This window comes from Haliotis cracherodii, unplaced genomic scaffold (assembly GCF_022045235.1).
Source record: "Haliotis cracherodii isolate W230 unplaced genomic scaffold, xgHalCrac1.p SCAF_14, whole genome shotgun sequence".
Lineage (NCBI taxonomy): Eukaryota > Metazoa > Mollusca > Gastropoda > Lepetellida > Haliotidae > Haliotis > Haliotis cracherodii.
Window position 1 is genome coordinate 18,107,021 of NW_027266269.1, and position 11,529 is coordinate 18,118,549.

The window sequence follows — 11,529 nt, forward strand, 5'->3', positions numbered from 1 at the left end:
TGAAATATTCCTGAGTGCGGCGTTAAACAACAAACCAACCAACTCATGTCAACAGACCATGTAATGTATGTAACAGCTGGTGTCTCCACAAGCATACATGTTACCTCGGCCCAGGAGACACCGAGTCCGTCGCGTTTTACATGTCAGTAACGCTCACCTAACGTTGATAGTCATCTCGACAGCACTGCGGGAATTCATATTTCAACTAGTTTCACTAGTTCACTTGACTAGCACATTATACAATACAATCTGGCGACATCTAATTATCTAATTGTTGCTCGATTCAGGCTACGCAAGTCGCTGTTTAGACTTACGTCCCTCAGGCGTGCCATATTCTTGTGACCATGAGTTTAAAACCAAGAATCGCCTTGGTTTTTTTTAAAATTCTTAGTCTGTCATTACTATACTCATGTTCCTGTTTCCCCTGCATCAATTTGGGATTTCCTCCGACATTAAGCTAACACGCTGTGATTTGACTGAAATACTATTGAAAGCAACGAAAAATAAAACTCACTCACTAACTGATGTTCTCATGCTAGTTTTAAATACACACCTGTGGCTTGTTAAAATGCGTGTTATTTATCGTCAGTTAAAGTTCTATATATCACGCTCTTAGTCACAATATCCGGGATATATTGTTTAAAGTTTAACTCACTCACTCTTACCACAAGCATATGCGTCCCAGAAACCTACGATCGTGGGTTCGAATCCCTTTTGTCTCTGGTTTAAGACCTGCATCAATTTAGGCTTTCCTCCCAGATGAGACTGATACGCACAGTCACTGAAATACCATTCAAAGCGGCGCTAAACATAGCTCTCCGATAGTGCTCTTTGGACAGGCATCCCACACTCACTGATCCACAAGACTTGTTTATCTATTAGACGATATACACAGGAAAGATCGTGCCGTCACCACGAACCATACAACAGCCAGTCTTCCACAGGTCAACATCGATCTCTTCACAGCGAACGTCAAGATAACATTAGCAATCCCAACATTGTTGCCTACAGCCGTGTGTGCGTGTGTGTGTGTGTGTGTGTGTGTGTGTGTGTGTGTGTGTGTGTGTGTGTGTGTGTGTGTGTGTGTGTGTGTGTGTGTGTGTGTGTGTGTGTGTGTGTGTGTGTGTGTGTGTGTGTGTTACTGACAGCATAACCCTAACCCCGCCACTCAACCATGTGTGTTGACATACGCGGAGCCCTCTACGATTCACTGATCATTACGTACAGCAAACACACGAGAGCTCCTATCATAGCAGTTGACATAACAAACAGGAGAATGCTCTGCACGGTCATTTCACGACGGTCTAAATACTTTACACAAACTGTTCAGACACAGGTTCTGTTTGTTCTGCATTTTGTGGCTCTTACTTGGCATGAATATTTGATTTCACGTAAAGAACACTGTCTCTTTCACATCTCTTAAACAACACCTTTTCTTAAACAGCGCTCAGTGCCCTTAAACAGCGCAATTTCTAAATCAACGCTGTCCATTACAAAACACCCTTCATTAAACAACGCCGTCCCTTTAACAACACCGGGTAACATTATCTCTGCAACAACACATCACTTACTTACATTCCTGTCAGACTTGGTTCTGTCTTCGGTTCACGTCATCGAGTCTGCCCAAGACAATTCAAAAACTAATATTATGAGCAACGATCCACGCCTTGGGGATACGATAACCCGCCATCAACCACGTCACCGAGCCTGACACCCCATTCATAACGTCTCCTCTTACGACGAGCATATGTTGCTGCAGACTAATTCGGTACCTCCACTGGGGTCCCGTGAGCCACACCCAACATGTCCGCCATGGGAGTACCTATACTTCCCTCACTTGATCAGATTCAAACCATCACAGCAGCTTCAATTGATATCAATATCATTTCACTGTACCAACTTCAGCCTTCTCCTTCTGGGCCGTTGGTGGAGCAAGAATTCGTTCAAACCCACTTAATAACGTCCGACACGAATCCCTTGGTATATAAAGAATATATTATAGCATATATATATATATATATATATATATATATATATATATATATATATATATATATATATATATATATATATATATATTTACAGAAATGATTTACTGAGAGGCATTATCGGTGAATATCCATTATTTGGCCTATACACGAACTGAATCGAAGTGAAAACTGTAAGCTGCTAGCCGTCGTTGATAAGAGTTAACTTTCATATCATCGGCCGATAAGACACATGGATGGTATATAAATGTCATGAACAGAGAGACCAGTAAGACCAAAAGACATGTTAACATGACACCACCTTGCATGGCACCCTGTTTAACTGGAAACTCACCAGATCTTTCTCAGTTGTGTGATATTAAAGCCGAGCTGCGCCTATCACTATGATACCAAGCCCCAAGATAACAAGACCCTGTCACTTGACAAATAGGCCGCCATGCAAAATACGATGGAAAGCCTTCTCATGGTCTACCAATACAGCAAACATTTGTAATTCTCTTTCTACAAAGAAATTAACACATTCTAAAACGATGAACTCCATGTTGTTTTCTGAAACAAAACTCTAAAATATCAGGGAAAGATTTAAGTGTGCTGAATATGCATTTTTTTGTTCTACTTAAAATGGTACGATGTAAGAGTTATTCCCCTGCAGTTACAGTGGTCATGTTTGCCCCTTGTGCCTTTATAAACAGGTATTACCATACCCTGTCTGGAGGCACATAGGTTGTACTGGGATGCAAGTATATGTCTGGCCAGGCTGGAAAGAACACGCTTCAGTCAACTGACCTTGGAGGAAACTGTGAAAGGTTTCCGAGAAAAGGTTAGCTGAAAATATATTATTAAACAGGAAGACAGAATTACAAGCTTCTATAAACAGTGTTGAAGCCGAATAAACGGATGTGAAAAATTAATCTGACGGGACCACACACGTGATATCTATTCACACCGACGACATTGAAGAACTTGGAGAAGAACTAAAGAAAATTACAGATGCTTCCGTACATCTGGAGAGACAAGTCGTAATGAAAGATATCCAGGATCGGTAAACGAAACTATTATTCTACGCTATCGCAGAAGAACCAGAAGAAAACACACACAAAAGTTGGAGAAACTGTTTCATTAGTCAGAAGGTGAACATTGTCCGTCTGTCCCTTCGGCATCATAGTCAGCTTTCTCCAGGACAGAGAGGCAGTGGTTCAAGGCCGAACACTGTTACATTACAAGGGACAAGCTGTACCATTCAACCGGATACCCAAGGCTCATGAAGAAACGAAGAGTTATTCTCAGTCGACAGGCCAACACAATCCGTGAACCATACAATCTGTTGACCTGAGTTCGAGTAGCTGGTTCCGACGTTATCCTGGAAAACCAGGAACCCCGCTATCCCACATTCCACCTGGCAAAAAATACAACTAAAACGTTAACAATTGCAACGTATATTTTTTGTGGCTGTGTTACTCTCGGTTGACGTATCGTGTGCACACTGTGGTGTGAACATATTCTCTTAAAAACTAACTATGGAAACTTCGTCTGGTGATGGGAATTCATACTTTTCACCGCTAATTTTCTGTCATAAAACATTTATATAGTTTACGGACAGGTTAAAAAATACATATTAAGTTTTTACCGCTCTAGTAAAGACTAAACAGTTGTATTTAGGCCAATTTATTCCATGTAACCAGATACATGTGAACAGTTTCTTGAACGCACGTGGAAGTGCAAAGCGCGGGCTCATTACATGCGACTGGGAGATTCACGATGTTGTGAGCTTGATATTTATTGTTTGTGAATTAAATATGGATAGCATGTATCATTTCCTTGGAAAATTATCACGTTGATTGTGAATGTTTGGCTTCTTTGTGACTCTGGAGTTGCCTTAACTTTAGTGTACTACTATACAACACGTCGCGGTTTTTACCTGGCTTGTGGCAATTTCTTAACGGTGGCTCAAACTGCATTATTGATATAAACTAAACATTATAGTAACACAGCTAGCTTCAGTTAAAGCAAATACAATCTTTAAAAAATATTAAATTTATATAATATACTGTAGAAATGTAAAGTTGTACTTTATTTGTGTGAAGTATACATGTTATAAATATATACTAGTATACATTCTTTATTAGCACTGGTAGTAGCATTGATTAATTAATTGAATCCAATGTCTCTGAATAGTCTTTGTGTACTCCAACCCTGCATAAAAGTCGGTGAAGAACAAACTTCCCTTCACACAAACACAGGCATATTTTGATAAATGAAACACCTTAATGTGCATAAATGGAATCCCAAATGTCTACTTCGTTTGCAGAAACCGTTTCAGATAGCAATACTCTCTGTCAATGCGATCAATATGTACATACATTTCATACATGGTTGGAAATGTGATTTTAGACATTGCTGATATTTATAATTATCTTTGTCTACTGTTTACAGACCACTTAGATTTTACTGCAATGGCACGTGCTGCAACGAAGTCTGCTAAATAGGGCTTTGGGCCTGATGATTTCCAAAGTTAAGACGATAGGCGGTACGCATTTCCAAACCTATTCCAAATTGTATGATAGTATGATATGGTCAGTACATGACTACGGGTTGGCTATCTGGGATAATTATGACGTATGAGCAATAAATGCTGTACACCATAGAGCCATTGGATTTTATTTGGGACTCGGCAAATAAGCCTCTAATGCCGCTATAATACCGCCTGTTTTCAGACAGTGGAAAAGTGTAGCAAGACAATGGTGTCGCCTTAAGAATATGCCTATTAGGTTAAACAAACATGTGTTTAACTGGGCTGATAGATACGCTGTAAATGGTTGTAAAAAATGGAATGGTAGGGTAAGTAAGAAGTTTCTGTTTGTACACAGGTGGAACAATGGTGTATGAATGAGTGAGTATATTATCCGTTGGACTGATATGTTAAGAAAGGAAGAGGGTCTTCCATGAGTCAGGGTTGCGTTCATCACTGCCAGGCTATCTACGTCATGTATATCAGGGATGCCACAATCACTACCTACCATATGACATTGTTCCTTTAATCACTGCCAGATTATCTACGTAACGTATATCAGGGATGCCAGAATCACTACCTACCATGTGTCGGGGTGGCTTTAATCACTGCCAGATTATCTACGTCACGTATATCAGGGATGCCAGAATCACGACTTATCATGTGTCAGGGTTGCTTTAATCACTGCCAGATTATCTACGTCACGCACATAAAGGATGCCAGAATCATTACCTACCATGTGTCAGGGTGGCTTTAATCACTGCCAGATTATCTACGTCACGCACATCAAGGATGTCAGAATCACGACCTACCATGTGTCAGGGTGGCTTTAATCACTGCCAGATTATCTACGTCACGCACATAAAGGATGCCAGAATCACGACCTACCATGTGTCAGGGTGGCTTTAATCACTGCCAGATTTTATCTACGTCACGCACATCAAGGATGCCAGAATCATGACCTACCATGTGTCAGGGTGGCTTTAATCACTGCCAGATTATCTACGTCACGCACATCAAGGATGCCAGAATCATTACCTACCATGTGTCAGGGTGGCTTTAATCACTGCCAGATTATCTACGTCACGCACATCAATGATGCCAGAATCACGACCTACCATGTGTCAGGGTGGCTTTAATCACTGCCAGATTATCTACGTCACGCACATCAAGGATGCCAGAATCATGACCTACCATGTGTCAGGGTGGCTTTAATCACTGCCAGATTATCTACGTCACGCACATCAAGGATGCCAGAATCATGACCTACCATGTGTCAGGGTGGCTTTAATCACTGCCAGATTATCTACGTCACGCACATCAAGGATGCCAGAATCATGACCTAATGTGGGACGCATTAAACCACATGTACCGCTCGTGATACTGCTACAACAAATTTATTTTGCCGACATTTCTTTAATCTGCCAAGAATTCAACCAAATTCAAAATTGATAGAAAGCAGATGTTCGATTGACCTGTGGCTTTTTTGCTTCGATGCGGGACATGAACGGAATTATTCTCCCGCTCCGAAATTCATGCCTTCCCAGTCGGGATACGTCGTATTTTATCATTATCACATGTTGTTACATCTGCACCTCTCCTACTGTTATGGATGAAAATGAGTCTGTGTCCCAAATATCTGAAATGACACTATACCTACTTATGTGTCTAATAGCATGACACAATGTTGTCCAGTCTAGGCATGGCCTTGACCTACTTGACGGTCCGCCACTCGCTGGGATTGACGTTTGGCGTTGTTCACGAGGCAGGCAAAGGAATGGCCTACCCAGCAGCCGTCAAATGTGGCCTGCCAGTGGCAGCACCAGGTCAGTTACAGACATTTTATTACATTAAAACACGAAAAAATTGGTATTGTCAACACCAGACACACAACATGCAGTTGAAGTAACAGTACTACGGAAACCTGATCCTCAAAAGGTTGTTCATATCGATACTGATAAAAGTGTTCATGTTGTTAATTACAAGTGTGTTCATGTTGATACTCACATGTGTGTTCATGTTGATACTCACAATTGTGTTCATGTTGATACTCACAAGTGTGTTCATTTTGATACTCATCATTGTGTTCATGTTGATACTTACAAGTGTGTTCATTGTGATACTCACAAGTGTGTTGATGTTGGTATCACAAATGTGTTCATGTTGATAGTCACATGTGTGTTCATGTTGATACTCATCATTGTGTTCATGTTGATACTCACAAGTGTGTTCATTTTGATAGTCACATGTGTGTTCATGTTAATATCACAAATGTGTTCATGTTGATACTCACAATTCTGTTCATGCTGTTGTCTCAATTCAGTGGTTTCCTAAATGGAAGGGTCTGGTGACTGATCTGATTATTGATGGATAAGGTCGGAAACATTTGTCTTCAAAGAGGTCATCACACACTTCATCAACCCGAACAACCTCCTACCGGGAACCTCCCATCAAGGCGACCTGTAAGTAGCACCTGCTATAGTTACCCCAACAACCTCCTGCCGGGAACCTCCCATCAAGGCGACTTGTAAGTAATACCGGCTATAGTTACACTAAGAGCCTCCTTCCTGAAACCTCCCATCATGGCGACTTGTAAGTAGTCCCTGCTATAGTTACACCAACAACCTCCTCCCGGAAACCTCCCATCATGGGACCGCCTCCGTGGTCCTGTGGTAGAGCGTCCGCCCGGAGAGCGGAAGGTCCAGGGTTCGATCCCGGGCCGCGTCATACAAAAAGACGTTAAAAGATTGTACTTGTTGTTACCCTGTCTGGCGCTCGGCATTAAAGGGCTAAAACAAGGACTGGTCGGCTCGGAGTCAGTATACTGTGTCTGAGTGGGGTATTCATGTTAAACTGCGGCATGGTATCTCAGTGAGCTAGCACTATAAATCGGCATCAGTCCGGACTAGTACAAGCAGCCACACACACACATACACGTGCATGCACGTCGCTATATAAGTGCAATAATCTTGGACGCGACGTTAAACCCAATTTCACCTCACCTCACCTCCCATCATGGCGACTTGTAAGTAGTACCTGCTATAGTTACACCAACAACCTCCTCCCGGAAACCTCCCATCATGGTGACTTGTAAGTAGCACCTGCTATAGTTACCCCAACAACCTCCTGCCGGGAACCTCCCATCAAGGCGACCTCTAAGTAGCACATGCTATAGTTACACCAACAACCTCCTGCCGGGAACCTCCCATCATGGCGACTTGTAAGTAGTACCTGCTATAGTTACCCCAACAACATCCTGCCGAAATCCTCCAATCATGGCGACTAGTAAGTAATACCTGCTATAGTAACACCAACAGCCTCCTTCCTGAAACCTCCCATCATGGCGACTTGTAAGTAGCACCTGCTATAGTTACACCAACAACCTCCTACCGGAAACCTCCCATCATGGCGACTTGTAAGTAGTACCTGCTACAGTAACACAAACAAGCTCCTGCCGGAAACCTCACATCATGGTGACTTGTAAGTAGTACCTGCTATACCCCGACAACCTCCTGCCGGAAACCTCCCATCATGGCGACTTGTAAGTAGTACCTGCTATAGTTACACCAACAACCTCCTGCCGGAAACCTCCCATCATGGCGACTTGTAAGTAGTCCCTGCTATAGTTACACCAACAACCTCCTACCGGGAACCTCCCATCATGGAGACTTGTAAGTAGTACCTGCTATAGTTACACCAACAACCTCCTGCCGGAAACCTCCCATCATGGTGACTTGTAAGTAGTCCCTGCTATAGTTACACCAACAACCTCCTACCGGGAACCTCCCATCATGGAGACTTGTAAGTAGTACCGGCTATAGTTACACCAACAACCTCCTCCCGGAATCCTCACATCATGGTGACTTGTAAGTAGTACCTGCTACAGTAACACAAACAAGCTCCTGCCGGAAACCTCACATCATGGTGACTTGTAAGTAGTACCTGCTATACCCCGACAACCTCCTACCGGAAAGCTCCCATCATGACTACTTCTAAGTAGTACCTGCTATAGTTATTCCAACATCCTCCTTGCCGGAAACCTCCCATCATGGCGACTTGTAAGTAGTACCTGCTATAGTTATTCCAACATCCTCCTTGCCGGAAACCTCCCATCATGGCGACTTGTAAGTAGTACCTGCTATAGTTACACCAACAACCTCCTACCGGAAAATTCCCATCATGGCGACTTTTAAGTAGCACCTGCTACGGTAACCCAAACATCCTTCTGCCGAAAACCTGCCATCATGGCGACTTGTAAGTAGTACCTGCTATAGTAACCCCAACAACCTCCTACCGGAAACTTCCCATCATGGTGACTTGCAAGTAGTACCGGCTATAGTTACCCTAACAACGTCCTGCCGGAAACCTCCGATCATGGTGACTTGCAAGTAGTACCGGCTATAGTTACACCAACAACCTCCTGCCGGAATCCTCCCATCATGGTGACTTGCAAGTAGTACCGGCTATAGTTACCCTAACAACGTCCTGCCGGAAACCTATGATCATGGTGACTTGCAAGTAGTACCGGCTATAGTTACACCAACAACCTCCTGCCGGAATCCTCCCATCATGGTGACTTGCAAGTAGTACCGGCTATAGTTACCCTAACAACGTCCTGCCGGAAACCTCCGATCATGGTGACTTGCAAGTAGTACCGGCTATAGTTACACCAACAACCTCCTGCCGGAATCCTCCCATCATGGTGACTTGAAGGTAGTACCTGTTATATCTATGCTTGCTTAACCTTATCGGTTATATTTCGAATGATTGTGCTTTATATTACTTTTAGTGTAATGTTATAATGACTTTATGATGATCATTTGTTTGGTTAAAGTAATGTAAATTGAAATCACGAATCCACAATATCGTGTTTATTGTCTAGAAACACTCAAATACAAGCAAATACTCATGCATGCAGTAAGTATGTTTAGTGAAAAGGCTGTTACTGATGGCGAATGGTTGAGGTAGGCAAAGCTATTCATTAAAATAAGATAACTAAAACTGTGGCTGAAAAAAACATTTATTTATCTACATGCCTAACACACGCCCAGACACGTACAGCAATAACACTAAATAATCATATACTTAACATGGTAAATACAAGAAATACTAAAAATCTGTTACTGCCATATTTGTCATCACATCACAGCATGCTAACTGACAGCCTTGACGTCCTGACTGTATTACAAACAGGCTACATTAGTATCTGTTAATTGTTCTTTAATCAATCACTCCCTATCGCGACTTATCAACAATTCTGTTACAGATATTTTAGCCAGGCTGTGCTACTCGATAAGGTCCCTTACTGCAGCTGCTTCCTTCTACTTTGGACCCGTGAAGATTCCGGGGGAGAATAGGTCTTTAGCAACCCATGCTTGCCGTTAAAGGTGACTATGCTTGTCGTAAAAGGCGACTAACGGGATCGGGTGGTTAGGCTCGCTGACTTGGTTGATGCATGCCATCAATCCCAGTGGCGTGGATCGATGCTCATGACATTAGTCACTGGATTGTCTGGTCCAGACTCGATTATTTACAGACTGTCGTCATATAGCTGGAATATTGCTGAGTGCAGCGTAAAACAACAAACCAACCAACCTTCTACTGGGCGGTGTTGATGCTGGTATACAGCTGTTGGCGGTACTTCTCATAGGCCAACCCGAACCGGCAGCGCCAGCACCAGAGGTCAGTGTTTTAACTGAATTTGCATTTAAGACAAAGTATGACACAGTCTAGACATTCTAGCAATCCGATGCTCACACTAATGACCACTAGTTCATTTTGTTCCTGAATTCACATTGGATGTCCTTAAATATCCTTTGCTTTGTGAGTTATCCAATGCAAAATGTAAGCATATCTTAATATGGAGATCTGCGTATTTTATAACTAAAAACTAAAAAGTGCAAACTTAAAAAACACGGGTTTCCAATGAGTTTCCCATCGGCTACTCCTAAGTAGTGTAGATTGTATCTGCCCATGAGTGACAGAGCTGTAACGGTTATTTTTGACAGACAGGCAGACAGAAAACATCAAACATCGAACAAATACATAGTAGTAGCATCAATACCAGGTATGTCCCATATATAGTTTCTTTGGTGTATTTTGTAGCCATGACCATAGAAAGTGATGTCGGTCAATATGTCTTTCTAACACCTGTTTCTTTCTATATTGATAACATGCATGCCTCCAAACACCTCTGTGAAGAAGCATTATCCAACATATCTAATAAAGCCCCTTTCTAGGTTAGGAATTTTGTACATTGTCTTGAATGATATCTTCTTCCCACCACATTTGTCTATTTATAGAGTCCGTTATGCATGCTTTGCATAAACAATGAGGACACTCATCTGCATCAGCTCTCTGTTGGATAATTGACTCGGGGTCAACATCAGGGTCATTAATATCCGGCGCAGTTGTAACTGATGTTGTTGTCTCGGCTTGGGGAACTTCTATCATAACCCATTTGTGCTGATGAAATAAACTGAAAATAGTTTCTCGCTGCAAAGGCGTTACTATCAATGTTGAGAGACAGTCTTTCTTCTTCAACTTCCATGTTCACTGCATCTTGATGTCATACTATTTCTCAAAGCTTTCTCAAGACTTTTCCCTTGAAGTAACACTGGAAAGGATTGCTGTCTGAATGATTGTTCTTGTAATGTTCGATGTTCGATCACATTTATAAGGGAAGATTTCAGATTATCACTGTCACCGTAACAATTCCGAATGGCATGATGAAAGTGTTTTGTGATAGGTTGCACTTTGTCAGACAGCTGTATACAGCAGAAAGAGATTTGGCTACCGGTTTTCAGTTTTCGTGTCATTTTGGTTGATTGTAGTTTCACTGTGCCGAATGAATTTACTAACAGATACACTTCTGCCGTGTGTGTGTGTACCTCTACACAAACATCGTTCTCTTCCGGGTAATCATGGATTTCTTGAGTTCCAATCTTTTCATGTCTCTGAGAAACAGGATCGTTCTGTTTTCTGATATGTTGGCATGCAATCACCATATGTGTGTAGTCACCAATCGTAACA

General features: G+C 42.2%; 1 protein-coding gene across 1 annotated transcript in view; it reads left to right on the forward strand.

The window, feature by feature from the left end:
• The window catches only part of LOC139460257 (apicoplast pyruvate carrier 1-like), a 31,009-nt gene extending 20,779 nt beyond the window's left edge, over positions 1–10,230 (forward strand). Inside the window, 5 exon segments of the mRNA XM_071241765.1 lie at positions 6,193–6,310; positions 6,821–6,872; positions 6,875–6,959; positions 9,764–9,808; positions 10,092–10,230. Of these exon segments, the coding sequence (XP_071097866.1) occupies positions 6,193–6,310; positions 6,821–6,872; positions 6,875–6,959; positions 9,764–9,808; positions 10,092–10,230 (439 nt within the window).
• The last annotated feature ends 1,299 nt before the right edge of the window (positions 10,231–11,529 follow it).